This window comes from Oryctolagus cuniculus, chromosome 12 (genome assembly GCF_051225735.1).
Source record: "Oryctolagus cuniculus isolate XC-2025 breed Fujian yellow rabbit chromosome 12, ASM5122573v1, whole genome shotgun sequence".
Taxonomy (NCBI): Eukaryota; Metazoa; Chordata; class Mammalia; order Lagomorpha; family Leporidae; genus Oryctolagus; species Oryctolagus cuniculus.
The window spans coordinates 18,497,436-18,517,989 of record NC_142878.1 but is presented as its reverse complement, the minus strand read 5'-3'; the positions used below and the strand labels follow the sequence as shown (position 1 = coordinate 18,517,989).

The 20,554-nt window shown below is 41.7% G+C and overlaps 2 protein-coding genes across 6 annotated transcripts in view; one reads left to right on the top strand and one right to left on the bottom strand.

Moving 5' to 3' along the window:
- Window positions 1-20,554, bottom strand: part of TIMM9 (translocase of inner mitochondrial membrane 9) — a 75,422-nt gene that overhangs the window by 8,213 nt on the left and 46,655 nt on the right. The window contains exons 5-6 of one of the 2 annotated variants that reach the window (XR_016217754.1): window positions 5,708-5,876; window positions 335-702 (exon numbers count right to left, since the gene is read on the bottom strand). The gene's annotated coding sequence lies outside the window, so the exon portion shown is untranslated. Of the gene's footprint in view, window positions 1-334; window positions 703-5,707; window positions 5,877-20,554 lie in introns of those variants that run through there. The other variant, XR_016217755.1, reaches the window with a different exon arrangement.
- Window positions 1-20,554, top strand: part of ARID4A (AT-rich interaction domain 4A) — an 82,620-nt gene that overhangs the window by 45,634 nt on the left and 16,432 nt on the right. For 3 of the 4 annotated variants that reach the window (XM_089309647.1, XM_051822211.3, XM_089309648.1), the window contains 8 exons: window positions 2,236-2,308; window positions 3,475-3,569; window positions 3,752-3,849; window positions 4,361-4,592; window positions 8,817-9,067; window positions 11,619-11,816; window positions 17,079-17,163; window positions 18,510-18,639. In XM_089309647.1, coding sequence (XP_089165773.1) covers window positions 2,236-2,308; window positions 3,475-3,569; window positions 3,752-3,849; window positions 4,361-4,592; window positions 8,817-9,067; window positions 11,619-11,816; window positions 17,079-17,163; window positions 18,510-18,639 — 1,162 coding nt within the window. Of the gene's footprint in view, window positions 1-2,235; window positions 2,309-3,474; window positions 3,570-3,751; window positions 3,850-4,360; window positions 4,593-8,816; window positions 9,421-11,618; window positions 11,817-17,078; window positions 17,164-18,509; window positions 18,640-20,554 lie in introns of those variants that run through there. The other variant, XM_089309649.1, reaches the window with a different exon arrangement.

The window sequence follows — 20,554 nt, the reverse complement described above, 5'->3', positions numbered from 1 at the left end:
GAACATAATCTTTATTGTCTGACAGTTGCCTTTGCTTTGATTATGGCTTTGAAAAGACAACTGGAATTCTTCTAGAACCTAGAAAAGTAGTACAATTAAGTTATGGTTATTTATATGCAAGAAAATGCCAGTGTTTTGTTTGTTTCTCCAAAGTATTGCTAGACTATAAATAAGAATTTCTCCAGGTATGAGTTTATAAGTAGTCTATCAAGAAAGAGAATATGTTATTAAAATCCATAGCCTGTTTGTTTCACAAGAGCCAGGATCATGACAGTGTAGAACGAGGTCATTGTGTTTGTAGAATTAGTAAAAAGTAACACTTAAAAAACTGTAGTTTTAGGAATAACTATTTTTTAAAGATTTATTTATTTATTTGAAAGAATTACAAAGAGAGAGGAGAGACAGAGAGAGAGAAGTCTTCCATCCGATGGTTCACCCCCAGTTGGCTGCAACTGTTGGAGCTGCGCCTATCTGAAGCCAGGAGCCAGGAGCTTCTTCTGGGTCTCCCACGCAGGTGCAGGGGTCCAAGGACTTGGGCCATCTTCCACTGTTTTTCCAGACCATAGCAGAGAGCTGGATTGGAAGTGGAGCAGCCGGATCTTGAACTGGTGCCCATATGGGATGTCGGCACTTCAGGCCAGGGCATTAACCTGCTGTGCTACAGTGCCAGCAGGAATGTTTTTACAGGAATGTTTCCATTGGCTTTTAAAAAATAAAGTAGTAATCATGTGTTTAATTTCTTCCTCTAAGAAATAATTCTCATTGACTTATTTTTAGAGGTTGTAAAATCAAATGTGGAAGCCATAAAAAAAGGCAAATGGGAAAAACAGGCTGGCTTGAGGGAATTGGTAATGGAGTCTGGGGGAAAAGAGAATTTATATGACTCACTCAAATATATTTAAATTTTTTATTTTTTAAGATTTTATTTGAGAGGTAGAATTACAGACAGTGAGAGGGAGAGACAGAGAGAGAGGTCTTCCATCCTCTGGTGCACTCCCTAACTGGCTGCAACGGGCTTCTTCCAGGCCTCCCACATAGGCGCAGGGACCCAAGTGGTCGGGTCGTCCTCTGCTGCTTTCCCAGGCCATAACAGAGAGCTGGATCTGAAGAGGAGCAGCCTGGACTAGAACCCGCACCCATATGGGATGCTGGCGCCACAGGTGGAGGATTAACCTGTGCCACAGCGCCCGCCCCTTAAATTTCTTTAAAACATTGTAGCATCCTTGGGGCGGGCACTGTGGTGTAGCAGGTAAAGCCACCACCTGCAATGCAGGCATTCCATGCAAGCATTGGTTTGAGTCTAGGCTGCTCCATTTCAGATCTAGCTCTCTGCTGTGGCCTGGGAAAACAAAAGATGGCCCAAATCCTTGGGCCCCTGCACCCATGTGGGAGACCCGGAAAATGCTCCTGACTCCTGGCTTCAGATTGGCACAGCTCTGGCCCTTGCAGCCAACTGGGAAGTGAACCAACAGATGGAATATCTCTTTGTTTCTCTCTGCCTCTCCTTCTCTCTCTGTATAATAATTCTGGCTTTCAAATAAATAAATCTTAAAAAAAAAATCATAGTATCCAAACAAAAAACTTTCCCTGCTGTGACTATGCAATGCCTTGTTTATATTCAAAACAAAACTGTTAGTAAAATGGAGCTGTCTGTTGTGTGATCTAGGCCCTAGACATCATGCTAGACTCCAGCCCCCACCGTCAGGTGGAAGCTGGAAGCCAGGTGACCCCATGGCCCAATCACTGCTGTCAGCCCCACCCCCATCCTAATGGGATTCACTGCTCCTACTTCCTTGCCCACCCTCTGTGCTTAAACACATGGTTCTCTTTCTCCCTCTCTCTCTATCTCTTTCTCCCTCTCTCTCTCCCTCCCCCCGCCATGTTGTATTTTGATGGTTTTCATAAAAAAAAAAAACAAAAACTACGGTGAAACCTTCACATTGTCAGTCCATTCTGGCATCTTTTCCTCATGGCCAATCTGAGATACTCAAAGGTAGGATCAGTCAGAGTGCTGAGGGTATTGATTCTACATACTGACAATTGCATCAAATCAGTTGGATCAAAATATCACTCATGATCTGGCGTTGTAAGGTTTTGAGAAAATCCAAACTTTCTAGCTTCATGAAAATTTATATGCCCTTCACTTGGGGCTCACTAGACCAAAAAACATGAAAAGGCAACCTTGTGTCTCTTGCTATTCAGTGTGCTAAACATTTGTGTATTTTACCTTTGTAGCCTGAGGAAGAACTTGATCCTGAAGAGAGGGACAACTTCCTCCAACAGCTTTATAAGTTTATGGAAGACAGAGGTATTTTCATTCATTATTTAAATGTAGTCATTTGTGATACAATTTTATATTCTAGTTGTATGCAGTGTTTTTGTTAGTATTGTGGGTGGATGGATTTGGATTTTCAATAAAGCCTTAGAATCAGTTACACCTGATGCAGTAAAATATTTAGAGTAAAAACAAGCTTTTGCTAACCTATTTGAGTACAGACATACAGGAAAGTAGTTTTGATAGAAATAACCTCTAACTTTTTTTTTAAGAGAGAGTTATTTATTTATTTATTTGAACTGCAGAGCTGCAGAGAGGCAGAGAGAGAGGTCTTCCTTCCGCTGGTTCACTCCTCCAATGGCCGCACCGGAGCTGGGCTGATCTGAAGCCAGGAAACTGGAGCTTCTTCCTGGTCTCCCATGCGGGTGCAGGGGCACAAGGACTTTCCCAGGCCATAGCAGAGAGCTGGATTGGAAGTAGAGCAGCCAGGACCTGAACCGGCACCTGTATGGGATGCTAGCACTGCAGGTGGCAGCTTTTACCCAGTTTGCCACAGTACTAGCCCTGGCCCTCTAACTTCTAAATGTAAAAATAATTATAACATTTCAAGAGTAGAAAGTGGCCAGACATAATGTTAGTCTGCATAGCCATTAATTACTAATGCTGCATTTTAGGCAAGTAAACTGGCCTGATTCTTGATGTCAACAAATTAAGCATAATAGATCAGTCTTTATCTGAACAGGATAGGATTTCTAATAGGACTGCAACAAATAAAACATTATAAATCAGCATGCTCCTTGACATTTGCTAGTTCTAGAAAATACATGGAGAAATTGCTCCTAGACATTCTGTGGCCTTTAGAAATTTTCCTTCCAGTTACTGCTAGCAGTCATAACATTTATGGCAAAGCATTGAAAATGGAAACAGGTTAAAATTCACCTTTTCCCCTGAGTCTCTGTGTGTCTGAGCTTCTCAAACCAGCAGCACCATCAGCCACACCTTGAAGTTCCCAGGTTTAATTTAGTTTTAGTCAGTTCGTTGACAGAGAGGTGACTTTGTTCCGTAATTTAATATTCTTTAAATATATGCCTCTAATGAATGAATGACATTTAGGATAACAGAAGTTGATAACTTTATTTTCAAGCTTGTATTTTTCATTTGAATAAATGTTTTATTTTTACCTTCTGATGTAAAAAAAGGTACTCCAATCAATAAACCACCTGTTTTGGGCTATAAAGATCTCAATCTCTTCAAACTCTTCAGACTGGTTTATCATCAGGGTGGATGTGACAATGTAAGCATTAACGTTGCTCCTTAAAATATATAATTGTCTACTAAAAGATTAAATCCTCTGATGTTGCATTGTTAATTTTACTTTAGATAATTAAAACATTTTCTTAGTGAATATAGAATATTAGTTTATGTAAAGATTATTTCCCTTTGTAAGTGTTACTAAACCAAAACTTAATTTTCCAGATTGATAGTGGTGCTGTATGGAAGCAAATTTATATGGACCTTGGCATTCCTATTTTGAATTCAGCTGCTTCCTACAATGTAAAAACTGCTTATAGAAAGTAAGTAGAATAGTTCATTCATCAAAGAATACATACTTCCAGGAAATATTTTCCATTTAATTTATTAACCTTTAAACTAGATTGCGTCAATCCAGGAACATTATAGTTAGAGAAAGTGTCTATAAAGCCTTAGGTTAATAGATATTTGTGACTAAAAGTTATTTCAGAACATCGAGGCTGCTTTACTCTGTATAAGTTATCCTGATTTCCTTCTGAAAATCATAAATGCACATGGCGGTTATAGTCTGAACTTAGGATACAGGATACAGAGCTGTGTCTTTTGTGGTGAGAGCTGTGCTAAGCTATCTCAGGCTCAGATTGTTAGGTCTTTTATAAACAGTGTTTCTGTGTATAATCCTATCTAAAACACCAAGAAATTAGCAACTAGGAAAACTACTTCTTAAAAAATGACTTGAGTTGTACTTTATGAAAATAGTGTGTGTTTAATGACAGTATTCAAGTTAAATGCAAAGACTGTGGGATTTCTTAAAAGGAAACATTATTTGTTTAGGTATCTCTATGGTTTTGAGGAATACTGCCGTTCTGCAAATATTCAGTTTAGAACTATTCACCACCATGAACCGAAAGTAAAACAGGAAAAAAAGGACTTGGAAGAATCAATGGAAGAGATTCTAAAAGCAGATCAAGAAATGCCTTTGGTGGAAGTGAAGAGTGAACCTGAGGAAGACATTGATTCAAACAGTGAAAGCGAAAGAGACGACATAGAATTAAAATCTCCCAGGGTGAGTACTCATTGTAGATTTATCTGTCTTATTTTAAGAATTCTTTTCAATTTTTTATTATGGGCATTTTCAGCTATTCACAGAAGTACTACAGTACTTGCTTTTTCTAGGACATGGTTGGGTTTTTCCAGCCCAGCCTTGCTACTTTGTTTTCATCTGCCTGAAGAACCCTGCTCCTGTGGTTCTCGGTTTATGTCTGCTCAAGTCATTCTCACCTGGGATCAGTCTCAAATGGGTCTCTTCAAGTCTTGCTGAAATGCAACCTCACCGAGGCCCATCCTGGGCTCCTTATGTAAAATCGTAACTTCTCTTTTTGGTATTCTTCCAATATTGCACATATCTATAATTTACTTATTTATTCTGTGTTATCTTCCTGGCCCTATTTTGCACTACAGTCACACTTGGTTGACAAGTCCTAGGCTCCTAGACGATCCTGGCACACAGCGAGCCTTACTAAATAGTGTTGAATGGATGAAGAGCCTCTTTGCAATACCCGTGCTCCCAAACAGATGGTGCCTGTGTCTCTGTAACTCCATCAGCAGAATGTACAGCCCTGGTCATGCATATGCTGGTTTTACCCAGTCTGCCTTCTCCATATATATGTTCTGTGCAGGAATCCTCATCCATCATTGTATTCTGATCATTGTCCAATGACGACTGCAGGGTAGAATTTATCAGATTTGACTGGAGAGGATCAGTGAGTGTTTGACACTGAAGTTAAGTTGCTGTTTAAGAGTACCGGGTTCAGGCCGGCGCCGCGGCTCACTAGGCTAATCCTCCACCTTGCGGTGCCGGCACACAGGGTTCTAGTCCCGGTCGGGGCGCCAGATTCTGTCCCGGTTGCCCCTCTTCCAGGCCAGCTCTCTGCTGTGGCCAGGGAGTGCAGTGGAGGATGGCCCAAGTGCTTGGGCCCTGCACCCCATGGGAGACCAGGAGAAGTACCTGGCTCCTGGCTTCGGATCAGCGCAGTGCGCCAGCTGCAGCGTGCCGGCCACGGCGGTCATTGGAGGGTGAACCAATGGCAAAAGGAAGACCTTTCTCTCTGTCTCTCTCTCTCACTGTCCACTCTGCCTGTCCACTCTGCCTGTTAAAAAATAAAAAAAATAAAAAAGTACCTGGTTCAAGTTCCAGGTCCTCCTCTTCCAGGTCAGCTTCCTGCTGGGGCACTTCCTGGCTGGCAGCAGGTGTTGGCTCAAGTCCTTGGGTCTCTGCCACCCACGTGGTGGACATGGATAGCTCCAGGCAAAATTGCGGGTGGGAGATCTCTCTCTATCTGCCTCTGCCCTTCAAATAAAATGAAAATTTAAAAGAAAGAAATTTTAAGACAAAGGAATTTACACTTGTCACAGAAGTTCAGTTACTGGATTATGTCTTATTTTTCTAATATTTTTTTGAAAGAGGAGATAAAATTGCCTTCTTTTATTTTTCAGAAACCATATTTAAACTTTCTGTTTTCTAGTAAGTAGAATCTTCTAGTGAATTGGGTTTTTTCTTTTTAATTTTAATTTAATTTTTGAAATTATGATAAAATACACATAACATACAATTTACCCTTGTAGCCTTTTTTTTTTTTTTGCCAGGCAGAGTTAGACAGAAAGTTATAGACAATGAGAGAGACAGAGAGAAAGGTCTTCCTTCCGTTGGTTCATCCCCAAAGCGGCCACTACAGCTGGTGTGCTATGCTGATCCGAAGTCAGGAGCCAGGTGCTTCCTCCTGGTCTCCCATGTAGGTGCAGGGCCCAAGCACCTGGCCATCCTCCGCTGCACTCCCGGGCCACAGCAGAGAGCTGGCCTGGAAGAGGGGCAACTGGGGCAGAATGCGGCACCCCGACCAGGACTAGAACCAGGGGTGCCAGTGCTGCACGCGAAGGATTAGCCTAGTGAGCCGCGGCACTGGCACCCTTGTAATCATTTTTAAGTGCACAGTTCATTGGCTTTAAGTACATTCACATTGTTATAAAACCATCACCACTCTCCAGCCCAAGAATTATTTTACTTTGCAAAACAAATTCTGTTTCTGAGTCCTCAGTCTTCCCTTTCTCAGCCTCTACCAACCACCTTTTTCTTTCTGTATGTTTGCATTAACACCCTGGGTATCCTACATAAGTGGAATCTTATATATACACATACTATATACATACACACGCACACACACATACACAATATATATTGTATTTGTGCTTTGGTGACTGGCTTAATTAACTCAATATAATATCTTTAAGGTTCATGCATGTTGGAGCATGTGTCAGAATTTCTTTTTAAAGGTGAATAGCCTTTCATTGTATGTGTTGTGGACATACTTTTGTATTGCCTACAGACTACAGACCTTCCTTGTCCTATGTAAAACCATCTGTAGTGGACGGTATAGTATGGATGAACCGTAAATGTGTGTCCTTAGGATTTTCTCCCAATTTTGTATTACAAATAGTGCTGTGATATATATACTTGCAATGGTATCCTTCACAATTTATATATATTATATATATTATGCTAAACTTTTAACAAGTGAGATTTCTGAGACAAGGGTATGCAGACCTACGATCTGATAGGTAGTGGCTATTTTCACTCATTTATATATAGATATTTACAGACATCTGCCATGTGCTGGGCACCATCTAGACCTGAAGTAAATAGTACCAGGCCTCTGCTGTCACAGAGCTTACATTCTAGTGCTCAGTAAGAGAAATAAATGCCATCGTTTTCTCCCTTTGAAGTATGAATTCTATGTAGGAGCGAGAGAAAACATTCTTTTGACTTAGCTATGAATTGTATAGTATTCTAAGGGCTTAGTTGCTGGCTCATGTTTCATTCCAAGAAGCGAGGCAATGTGGTGGTATGTCAGGGTCAGCGTGGAAGAGAACTTAGGAGACAGGGAGGTGGCTCCCCAGCTTCATGGCTCGTCAAACGTGCGAGAGGCTAGGTAGAGGCTGCTGGGGGAGAATACTCACTGTTGGCCCTGGGAGTTCTCCAGGAATCTGCTCACCTTTTTTTTTTTTTTTTTTTTGCCATTGATGTGATTCATCCCTTTTAAAATGTACTCACACACAAATATAATGGTAATGTAAATTTTATTTTGATAAACAGAACGAGAAACCACAGGGTTTTTAAAGAAGCTATAATGTAGGGAGTTGATGTATTACTGTTAACTTTCATCATTGATATTTAGATAATTCATTTAAAAGTTGTTTTATAGTCAAGAAATATTAAATGTTGGATGAATGTAGTGAATGAAACAGAATCATATTATTTCTTATACAGTATATAGCCAAAGATTATAGTAGACCAGAACATCATTAAGTACAGCCATGTATCCTAACTACAGGCACACATTCTGAGAATTGCATCACAGAGTGTACTTAGACAAATCTAGATGGTATAGTCTACTACACACCTAGGCTTGTGTATGGTATAGCCTGTTGTTCCTAGGCTACAAATCTGAATGGTATGTTCTTGTATTCAATACTGTAGGCAACTGTAACATGAAGGTAAGAATTTTTATTTCTAAACACAGAAAAGGTACAGTAAAAATACTAAGTGATAGGAATTTTTTCAGTTCCATTACAGTCTCACAAGCCACCATTGTTCTTTGTCCATCATTGACCAAATTGTAACTGTGTGGTGTATGACTGTAATATATATTATTTATTCTTTTGCTTCCAAAAGGAAAGCAAAAATACATGTGATGTAATTGATTCTTGGGCTCATGGCAGACTAGTGATTGTTGTGAAGTTATAAGGAAAATACATCTTTTCAACGGACTGGCACTGTAGCATAGAAAGTTAAGTTGCTGCCTGCCATGTCAGTGTTCCAAATGGGTGCTTGTTCAAGTCCCAGCTGCTCCACTTCCGATCCAGCTCTCTGCTGTGGCCTGGGAAAGCAGTGGAAGATGGCCCAAGTGCTATGGCCCCTGCTACCCATGTAGGAGACATGGAAGAAACTCCTGTCTCCTGGCTTTGGCCTGGCCCAACCCTGGCCGTTGGCGCCGTTTGAGGAGTGAACCAGCAGATAGAAAATAGATCTCTCTCTCTCTCTCTCTCTCTCTCCCTCCCTCCCTCCCTCCCTCCCTCCCTCTCCCTCTGTCTCCCTCCCTCCCTCCCTCTCTCCCTCCCTTTCTTCTCTTCTTCTTGCTCTGTATCTCTGTGTTTCAAATAAATAAAATATATCTTTTCTGCATTTTCCCCCATGTGGTGATAGATATTTTAAAGCTTTTATCTCCTCTACCAGGGCCGAAGGAGAATTGCTCGAGATGTAAATTCTATTAAAAAGGAAATTGAAGAAGAGAAAACAGAAGACAAATTAAAAGACAATGATACAGAAAATAAGGATGTGGATAATGACTATGACACTGCAGAGAAAAGAGAAACCGAGCAGCTACTTGGAAGAAAAACTACACCAAAGCAAAAGGAGAAGAAAATTAAAAAGCAGGAAGATTCCGACAAGGACTCAGATGAAGAGGAAGAGAAAAACCAAGAGAGGTACATTGTCTTGTGTTTGTTCTCCAAGAAGCTCCTGTCTGGGGTGCAGCAGTGCCTTGCTCCTGCCTAGAGATTCAGGTTTGAGGGAATGTTTTCTTCTTGGGACTTCCATTCCTCTTGTCTAATGAAGGTGAGACACATTGTGAAGATGATGTGTATCGCCTTTCGGAATTGGAGACTATACTGGTCGCACCATTTTAATAGCACTTGTGCCCCAAACAGTGGCCTCAAAGAAGGCTGCGCCACCCAGTCAAAAGAAAGGTCCTGCATTGGCAGCAGGGAAGGGAGCTGGAGAAAAATGGAGGAAGTGGACAAGAGGAAGCAGCGACAGCAAAAATTCCATTTTACAAAAGGTACAATGTGGGAAAGCTGGCAGACACATGGGTGCACAGTACTAGCAGGTGTTTGTGTGTTAGCTTTAAGACTTTTTTTTCCCCCAAGTTCATGTATTAGCGTAAGTGGCATGCACCCCTGATTCTAGCTTAGAAAATATATTCTTGCCCCGCATCACACTGATAAAGTTCGGCTTTTTAATGTCCATTCTGTTTGTTGTTGAGTAAAAATTGCATTTTTATCTAGGCCTTAGACGTGTAGGGACTGAACAAACTTAAAAATAGCCGAAGATTGAGTAGTCCAGGTAACGTCTGACCATGCTATTTAGTTGTCCATTGCTTTAAGTGTTGTGAAATGGATTTATTAATTCAATGTATTTATTTTTAAAGATTTATTTATTAATTTAAAAGAGTTACAGAGAGAAGAGGGATAGACAAAGGGAGAGGGAGAGAGAGAGATCTCACATCCACTGGTTCCCATCCCAGATGGCTGAAGCCAGGAGCTTCATCTGGGTCTCCCACAAGGGCCATCTTCTGCTTTCCCAGGCACATTAGCAAGGAGCTGGATCAGTGTGGAGGCCGGCGCTCCAGACAGCGGCTTAACCTGCTACACCACAGCACCAGTCCCTGGATTTACTAATTTTAGATATTTCTTAAATGCATTGTAAATAAATGATAGCACTTGCAATAGAAGCTGTCTTTCCGAAGTTTTTAAATTGTTATGTGATGCTGCATTTTCCAGAAATCTGAATTGTTAAGGCAGTTTGGGAAAAGTAGCCTGCCACATTCAGCTAGTGGCTGATATCTTTATGAAAATTAACTTTTGTTAGGTTAAATATTTGCAAAAATAGGAATATTTGAAAATAATATGACTCAATACAAATATATACAGGAACCATCACAATTACATCTGAACTTGGTTAGAGAATAAAACAAAGTTCTATACTAGAATATAATTGGGATTAGAAGTAGGACGAAATAATAGGAATTGAATGTAATGATACGAGTTGTAGTATTTTATATATTTAGACAAAAGCAAAGATTAACTGCTTAAAAAGTAGGACCTCATTATAGTTTGAAATTTTGTGAAAAATAAGCACCAAAACATATATATTATAAAGTATATATAATCCATAATACATCTGTGTATATAAATAACGTGGTTTAAAGAGACTTAAAAATTGAGTATGCAGACACCCAAAAGTCTATTCTCATTCGATAGCACGAGTCTTGGCCTGGGGGCGCTTATCTGAAGATTCCCATTTTAAGTCATTTTTCTCAGTGATTTGAGATTATCTTGGGCTGTTATTGGAAGATGTCCAAGAGAGAAAACATTCCCACTGTAAACTCATGGTCAGAGCTTCATGTGTAGTCCCTGGGGCCACTGAAATGATGCCCTATAATTATTATGGAGCACAGTGCTTCCTCTTTAGCTTTTAAAGCTCTCATGGCACTAGAATTATCTTTGATGCAGTTCTGTTCTGAATCCTTGTAGGCTCCGTACAGAATGCTTTACCATAAAGATATTAGCAATGTCATTGGAGCTTCCTGTGTGAATCTTCCTTATCCATGGGTATCAGAACAAAGACAAGCTGATGTAAGATGAGCAAACAGGAGCAGTCGACACACCATTTGCAAAGCTTTATTCTCCCTCTGCTATCCTATAGTTTTGGCATGTGAAACAAACATCTAATAATGTTTTTGTTAGGGTAGGGAACCCTTTAAATACAGCTAGCTTAAGGGAAATGATAGCCATTTTGCCCACTCAAAAAGCTGGTCCTGCTAAGACTTGTTCTGAGTGGCAACGAGTAGTAAAGTAGACTCAGAGTAACTGAGTTGCAGGAAGTTACAAAATCTCTTCAGGTCATTTTCATTTTCAAGGATGTGTGAATCCTGAAGACTTTTTCAGAGTGTATTGTTCTTATTTTTGTTTTACCAAAAGTGATTTATTGGACTGCACATGGTCACTAACTGTGATTATTGATCAGCTTTAACAAGTGCAGGTTCACTTCTCTGCAGTGCGCCATTGCATAGCAAGTCCCATAAGATTCTTCTCCTTCTCCTCCTTCTTCTCCTCCTCCACTGACATGTTACCAAGGTAACACTTAGGCTGTGACTACTCTACACCTTGGATTTATTTATTTATTTTTTTGCAAATATTATTTTGTTCTCCATTAAGTTCCTTGTGGCGTTGTTATCAATATTGTAACTTACTGCAGGGAAGACACTGAAAGCAAGTGTGACTCTGAAGGGGAAGAAGGTGAGGAAGACATGGAGCCCTGCCTAACGGGAACCAAAGTGAAAGTGAAATACGGACGAGGCAAGACTCAGAAAATCTATGAAGCCAGCATTAAAAGCACTGAAATTGATGATGGGGAAGTTTTATACTTGGTGCATTATTATGGATGGAATGTCAGGTAAGCAAGGAGTTATTTTCTTATTATCAAATTTTTTCAGTGGTTCAAAAAGGTCAATGTAATGTATTACAGGACTAAAATAAATGTGTGTGTACACACACGCACACGCATGTGTAGGTGTTGGTTTTCAGAACACATTTTGATTTTGAACTTCCCAAGACTTTGACACTGTTTTACTAGGTATGTCAGTACTTCCAGTCACAGACCACCAGGATCCCATGGGTAGCTATAGCAAGTTGAGTTTATTACTCATTTACACACAGCATGGGGAACAAGAGGCTCCTCATTAAGAAGATGTTGGATGAATGAGTAAAAGCTCAGGGCACCAACTCTGGGAACAGGGATGGCCTGAGGTTCTGCAGATATGTATTTCAGGCCAGCAGTTCCCAACTGTACAAGCGTTTGTTTCATTCAGAGGCCATGCCTGTGCCAAACACTGTAATAACTCTAAGTTGGCTAACTAATTTTTTAAATGTTAGGAAACACTTGGTCTTGAGCTTCTGTTAAGTGACTTGAGGGAGAATTTAAGGAAGTAAGACTTTGCTAAATTGGATCCTGTCTGGGTGCTCAGGGTAATTTTATGATTAGGATACTAGATCAAGGTTAATGCTGTAATTGGAAGAGACAACAGTTACTTCTATTAAGAGAAAAAAGAGTATTTTGTCATTTCCGAGGCTCAAACCGTGTTCCCGTTTCTCCTGTGTTCAGACGTGGTTAGGGAGTGGTGGTGGTTTGGTTTTGATCCATCTGGGTCACAGAGGAGGTATGTCTGATGATGCTCTGCGAAGTTGTTCACATTCAACAGGAGGGCAGCGTGGCTTTAGTTCTGAGTGTCAGACTGACAGCAGGCCAGTTCCTGGATGGCAGGGGCTGCTGCTTGTTTTCTTTAGGAAGCCCCGTGTGTTAAGTCTCCAGCTGTTCTGTGCTTACTGGGAGCCAGACTGCTCTGGAGCGTCCCTGTATCCTAGATGTGTGCTCTGTTATGATTCAGCTCCCTTACCGCTGTATTAGGGAAAATGAAGTCCTATTTTATAGTGACAGCGTACACTAGCAGTAACACCTGTTCTAACGTGCCGGAGTGCTTCGAGCGATACCTGCATTGATTGAGTGCTCGGTGCATGGTAACAGCTTTCTTCTGTGAGGAGCATTTGGCTTCTTTCATCTCATCTTTAAAGGGTATGGATTTAATGACTAGCACATACAGCTTTGAAATTTCTTTTCTGTTTACCATGGACTGTTGAATTCAGGAGGAAAAGACTGTGTTTGCCAACTCTTAGTCACTATATGAGAGTACTTTAAAATGTTCATAAAAGTGGAATTGAGGGGCTGGCGCTGTTGGCATAGTGGGTAAAGCCAGCATCTACTAGCATCCGATATGGGCACTGATTCAAGTCCTGGCTGCTCTACTTCCAATCCAGCATTCTGCTAATATGCCTGGAAAAGCAGTGAAAGATGGACCAAGTGCTTGGGTCCCTGCACCCACATGGGAGACCCAGAAGAAGTTCCAAACTCTTGGCTTTGTATCAGCCCAGCTCCAGCCATTGCAGCCATTTGGGGAGTAAGCCAGCAGATGGAAAACCTCTGTGTCCCCCAACTCTGCCTCTACCTTTCTGTAACTCTGCCTTTCAAATAAATAAATATATCCTTTAAAAAAAATGGAATAGAAAGATAAGTTTGTTTTGGTACACAAAGTTTTGAAATCCATGCATATAAGGGATCTTCAAAACGTTCATGAAATGCATCTTACGAAAAGAACTATGTAGACTTCAAAAATGGTTTTATAGCGAGTGAAAAAAATGTTTTCAGTTTTATTTTATTAGGCCGGCACTGTGGCGTAGTGGGTAAAGCCACCACCTGCAGTGCCGGCATCCCATATGAGTGCCAGTTTGAGTCCCAGCTACTACACTTCCGATCCAGCTCTCTGCTATGGCCTGGGAAAGCAGTAGAAGATAGCTCAAGTCCTTGTGCCCCTGCACTCACGTGGGAGACCCGCAAGAAGCTCCTGGCTCCTGGCTCCTGGGTTCAAATTGGTCCAACTTCCACCATTGTGGCCATCTGGGGAGTGAACCAGCGGATGGAAAATACCCCCCACCTCTGTGTCGCTTTAACTAATAAATTTGTTTGACAGGCAGAGTTAAAGGAACAGATAGAGATCTTCCATCCACTGGCTCGCTCCCCAGAAGGCCACAATGTCCAGGGCTGGACCAAACTGAAGCCAGGAGCCCGGAGCATCTTTTGGGTCTTCCGCATGGGTACAGGAGCCTAAGCACTTAGGCCATCTTCTGCTGCTTTCCCAGGTGCATTAGCAGGGAGCTGGATGGGAAGTGGAGCGGCTGGGACTTAACACATTTCCTATATGGGATCCTGCATTGCAAGAAGCCCCTTTACCCACTATGCCACAATGCTGGCCCTAAAGTTAATTTTTAATTCTATTTTCCCACCAGCTTTTTCAGGTGCCCTCATTTTTGTATTTGCAGCACCTTAAAGCCCTCCTTTCCCCTCAGATCTTTTGAGTTTACAACCACCCACTCTCAGGTACCATCTGCCTGTGTTTCTATTCTGCTCTCCAGAATGTCCCCTTCCTGTCATGCTTCTTGCTGCTCTTTTTTTAAAAATTGCTGTTGTTGCTGTTTTTATATTTATTTGAAAGGCTGAGAGACAGACAGGTAGAGTGAGCCATTCATTAGTTTCCTCCCTAGAATACCACAACAGCCAGAGTAGGGCTGGGCCAGGCCAAAATTGGGAACCTGGGACTCAGTTGAGTCTCCTGCACGGGTGACAGGGACTCGGATACCTCAGCCATCACACTGCTTCCTGGGGTGTGCGTTAGGAGGCTGGAAATAGGAATGGAGCTGAGACTCAAACCCAGGTACTCTGATACGGGAAACAGGTGTCCCGAGTGGTGTCTTAACTCCTGTGTCAAATGCCTATGCCCTTGCTCATCTTGTTAGTGTTTACTTTGTGACTTTTCTCAATAGTCACTTACTATATGCTCAGATCCCTAACTGGTTATCTTGTTAGAACCGTGGTCTTTGTTAGCCTTCCAAATTCCTAAAACTGGTACAATTACAACCTCTTCATTGAGATAGAACCACTGCAGTTCTTTAAAAATTTAGTTGGATTTCTAACACAAGAGCGAGTGCAAGGGTGATGGGGCGGGGTGGGGAGGCCTGGTCTCTAATTAGGAAAGCTGGGACTACCCTTGATTGACAGGCTTAGTGCTAGAAGTACCTATGTGTGGCACCACTTTGTCGGGGATACTGTAGACCAGACCTTTGCTTCTGGCTTCTCTCTGATGGTGCCTATGGAATTTTGGGGTTTGGGAGTTACTTCTTTCTTCCTTGGCCCTGGGTAAGGTATATAATTCTAATGCCCATACTAGGCTATGCTTAATTTTGCTTTGTGTCTGTGAGTCGCATGAGAGAAGGCGCCTTTCTTTCTTTATTATCCTCTGCATACTTCCTGGTGCACTAGTGGACACTCAGCAAGTGTCCAAATGAATGAATATTTAATTTTTTTTTCATTATACTATTTTTGTTGAAGGTGATTTTTATATTTTTCTTAAAAATTGATTTATTTATTTGAGAGGCAGAGTTACAGAAAGAGAGCGAGCGACAAACAGTAAGGTCTTCCATTTGCTGGTTTCCTCTCCAGATGGGTGCAACAGCCGGAACTGGGCTGTTCTGAAGCTAGGAGCCAGGAGCTTCTTCGAGGTCTCCCACATGGGTGCAGGGGCCCCAGCACTTGGGTCATCTTCCACTGTTTTCCCAGGCTGTTAGCAGATAGCTAGATTGGAAGTGGTGCAGCTGGGACTTGAACTGGCTCTCATATGGGATGCTGGCACCACATAGTAGGCTTAACCTACTATGCCACTTTGCCACCCACCCCATGAATGAATATTTCTAAATAAAGTAATAAAGTACAGATACTTAAAAGCATGGTACAATATCTTTAGCCAGTTTTGTTTGACAAGCTTTAGATCTTGAGTTAATCGAGCAGCAGATACTTTTCAGACTATAGTGTAGGTAATCTTGGTACTATTTCAACTGAAACTGTGCCTGTTGGAACCTTATCCCTACTTTGTGTGTCTCCACAATAACTGATCTCCATAGCAAGATTATGACTTCCGTATGGTTTCCATTAACGTGGTATATTCTGAAATGAGGACTATAGTTTTCTCACTTGCATGTTCAGATTTGAGATTTTGATTGGATTCTACAAATTCCTGTTTATTTACATAATGTAAGAACTGTTATTCAGTTCTAGAAAGGTTAGTTTCTTATTTACTTCTGATTAGTAACTTGGACTGACTATTGAAATCCAAAAGTGATGTCAGTCAATCGTTTAAATAAAGGTAAAAGGGAAATGAAGGGTTTTCTTTTTCTTTTTTAAAGATTTATTTATTTATTTGAAAGTCAGAGTTACACAGCGAGAAGGCGAGGCAGTGAGAGAGAGGTATCTTCCCTCCACTGGTTCACTCTCCAATTGGCCACAATGGCCAGAGCTGAGCCCATCCGAATCTAGGAGCCAGGAGCTTCTTCCAGTCTCCCACGCAGGTGTAGGGGCCCAAGGACTTGGGCCATCTACTGCTTTTCCAGCATTGGAAGTGGAGCAGCCAGGATATGAACCGGCACCCATATGGGATGCCGGCGTCGTGGGGGCGGCTTTACCTGCTACACCACGCACCGGCCCCGGAAATGAAGCATTTTCAACTTGAGCTGCATAGAATAAACTTAGGTAAAAGAAAGGAAATATAAATATCTAAAAAATTGCAGTCTTAAAGGTGACATAGTGCAAAATAAAATTTTATTGGAAATACTAGAAGCTAGAGAGAGTTCTGGGGAGGAGAAGAAAATTGAAAAGAACTTGATAAAATAATCTGAGGTAATCATGTTATACACCACCTGATTTATTTTTGTAGTATTATCACTCAATAGAATGAAATGTAGTCCGGTATATACTTACAAGCCCAGATCTGTGGGAGTTGCAGAAAGCAAAGCAGATCAAGTAGCCTTAGATCTATTTAGAGTTTACGCAGACCTCCCTATAAACCTGCTAACTCTAAAAAATTATCTTGCCTTTCCCCGTTGGTGGTAGGTGTACACTCAGATGCTGGCCCATGTGATCAGAACACCAGCACCCATGCCCTTCACATTTCTGCCTCCAGTGGGAGCAGGTTCTTTAGTCTGTCTCTCTGTTTTTGTTTGGTGAATGCATTGCAAATAGAGCATCATTTTGACATTTTTATATATTTCCTTTAAGGTATGATGAATGGGTGAAGGCTGACAGGATAATCTGGCCTTTGGACAAAGGTGGACCAAAGAAAAAACAGAAGAAGAAAGCTAAAGTATGTTTATAGATTCATATCCTTTATGATAGGTACAAGAAACAGTCAAATTGTATCGTGTGTATTTTTTAAAGACATTTGTTAGAACGGTTTTAATTCGGTCACAGCAGAATTAAAGGGAAAGTATGGAGATTTCCCATTTACATTGCCCCACACCTGCACAGACCTCCCCTGCCCAGAGTGGTACTTTTTTTTTAATTTTCTTACAATTGATGAACCTGCACTGATGTATCATCACCGAGTCCACAGTTTACATTAGGGTTCACTCTTGGTGTTGTACGGTCCAAGGGTTTCGACACACGTCTAGTATCATGTATACACCAGTACTGTATCTCACAAAGTAGTTTCATTGCCCTAAAAATCCTCTGAGCTCTGCCTGTTCCTCTCTGCCACCCTCACCCAACCCTTTGCATAGCATTGTTTTATTATTTTTTAAATTGTCTCCCTAGTTTTCCCTTTTCCAGAGTATCACATCGTTGGACTCATACAATATATAACCTTTTGGGATTGGCTTCTTTCAGTTAGTAATCTGCATTTAAGGCATTTTGTTTTTCTATAAGTCTTGTTTTCTCACTGAAGTAATCATCTTGGGTCTATTGGGATAATTGTGATTTTTCTCTATTGTAGTCCAGGAACTAAAAATGTAAAAATCTAAAACATTATCCCCATTGTTTGCAGAAAGGTGAAAACCAAACCCCCCAGAGCATGGGACTCAAAGTCAAACGCCTCTTTGGGCTTGATAGGAAGGAGGAAAAAAGGATGGGTGGTGACAGACAGGAGGACACATCTGTCTTCTGGAGTCTGCTGTGGGAATGCAGACCCAGGTTTCCCAGATTTTAGAACTTAAGACTGTTCTCTGTATATGTATGTGTATGTACGTGTTTATATATAAATATAAAATTGATTATATATTTAATGTGAAGTCTGATTTTCAAATACTGGGAACTGAATTTTTAAACGCATACCTGCTGGCCAGTTGCACCCTCACCCACACCCTGGCTTCCCAGCCTTTGCATTGGAGCTTTGCCCTGTGTTTTGTCTGTGGCTGACCTCTTTCGTTCCCGCAGGGGACAATGAGGAGCAGAGCGGGAGTGCCCAGTAGCGGCCTGGTTTCCCGATCCAATGACTTTGACCGTCCCAAAGTAACCACAGTGTTACAAATCATAGAACAGCCGATTCCTGCGAATACAAAATAGGTTACAGAGCTTGTTGGTTCTCCTTTAAGAACAGGTTGGGAGTTGACATGTAAAATAGCTAACCTTCTTTGAGTCGTGGTTTTCCTTGGATAGTGAATGCTTCTCCTAAGACGCTGACCGTTCTCATGCATTTCGGTGTTCTTTACCCAGAATAAAGAAGAAAGTGAGAGGGACGAGGAGAGGCAGAAATCCAAACGGGGACGGCCGCCGTTAAAATCCGCTCTGTCGTCAAGCATGCCGTATGGCTTATCTAAGACAGCGAACAGTGAAGGAAAATCAGGTACCAGAAATGCTCGCAGCAGTGTACCAAGCAGATTCCCTCTGTCAAATACACTGGAAGGTGCTCAGTTTTGAGGATCCCCGATCTTAAAAATCCATGATATCAACGCAGCCATGCATCGCCTAACAGGGATGCGCTCTGAGAAGCACAGTAGGCCAGTCTGTTCTGGTGCAAGCAGTAATGTGCAGAACTGAGATAGCTACAAGGTCACTAGGGGCATAACCTGATGGGACCACGTCGTGTATATGGTCTGTCATTGACTGAAACGCTGTCATGCAGCGCAAGACTGTAGTACAACTACCAGTAATCCAGGGACTCACAGTAAGTTGTCTAGGTTTCTGATCTCTTGTTATTTAAACTGCGGAATCTGAAGAGAATGTTCAGTTGGCTATATTTTTATTTGCGATTTAGTGACACTGTCATTTAGGAATATCTTTTTTTTTTTTTTGAAGATTTATTTATTTGAAAGTCAGAGTTACACACACACACACAGAGAGAGAGGTCTTCCATCTAATGGTTCACTCCCCAATTGGGCACAATGGCCAGAGCTGTGCCGATCCAAAGCCAGGAGCCAGGAGTTTCCTCAAGGTCTCCCAGGTGCAGGGACCCAAGGACTTGGGCCATCTTCTACTGCTTTCACAACAGAGTGCTGGATAGAAGTAGAGCAACCAGGTCTCGAACCAACGCCCATATGGGATACAGGCACTTCAGGACAGGGCATTAACCCACAGTGCCAGCCCCAAGGAATATCTTTTTTTTTTTTTGACAGGCAGAGTGGACAGTGAGAGAGAGACAGACAGAAAGAGAAAGGTCTTCCTCTTCCATTGGTTCACCCCTCAATGGCTGCTGCGGCCGGCGCACTGCGCTGATCTGAAGCCAGGAGCCAGGTACTTCTCCTGGTCTCCCATTGGGTGCAGGGCCCAAGCACTTGGGCCATCGTCCACTGCACTCCCGGGCCACAGCAGAGAGCCGGACAGGAAGAGGAGCGACTGGGACTAGAACCCGGTGTGCCAGCACCACAGGCGGCGGATTAGCCTATTGAGCTGCGGTGCCGGCTAATCTTTTCTTATAAATATCTTTAAAATGTTCTATTTTAATTAAGGAGCAATTGACAATCCATGCATTCTCCTGTATGCTACACTTTGCTTCAAAACATGCACCTTCATCTCCTGTAAATTCAGTGTCTTTTGCCCAAGATCTTTCAATACAGCTGAGATGTTGCTGTTTAAAGGGAGCACAGACTATTGTACTGTGGCGAGCATGGGTGAACATTTTGTGTTCTGCTGTTACTTTGTCTGCTTCCCCTCCCTTCAAGAAGAGAGCCATCCTGAACCACAGACCTGCTGTTAGGCCGCGTGGTGCTCGTGTGCAGATTGGTGATGAGGCATCCTTCCTCTTCACTGCCATCCACTGGAAAGTTGTCAGAGTACACAAATGCCTCATGTCCCAGGCATGCCCGTGTCCAGTGTATAACCTACAGAGCTGTCCGTAACAGCCTTACTAAACCACCACAGACAACGTGTTCTAAAACATGAGAAAAATGAACTCCACATTTCGCTTCTGTTAAAATTACAAACTAAAACTTTTTCTAACTTGTTACTTAAAAAAATTCATTCAGTGTTGGCCTTTTTGAACTTCTTTAGTATATGAGTACCATATGGGCAGAATTTTATATTTTGGTCTTAGAATTCTGTTTTTTTTAAATATTCCCTGATTTAAATGGAATCACTTCTTTTTCAAGGAGATGATTTGCCTGTACTTTCTTCTCTATTCATGAAAAGGATGTTTAAAGTTTTGGAAATTCACATTGCTCATTTTAACATCTCTTCTTCCCAGAGTTCTTTTAAGTGGAATGTCATGTTCCTTTCTTGGTACACAAAATAACCATGACATGTATTAACCAGTGCCTACATTC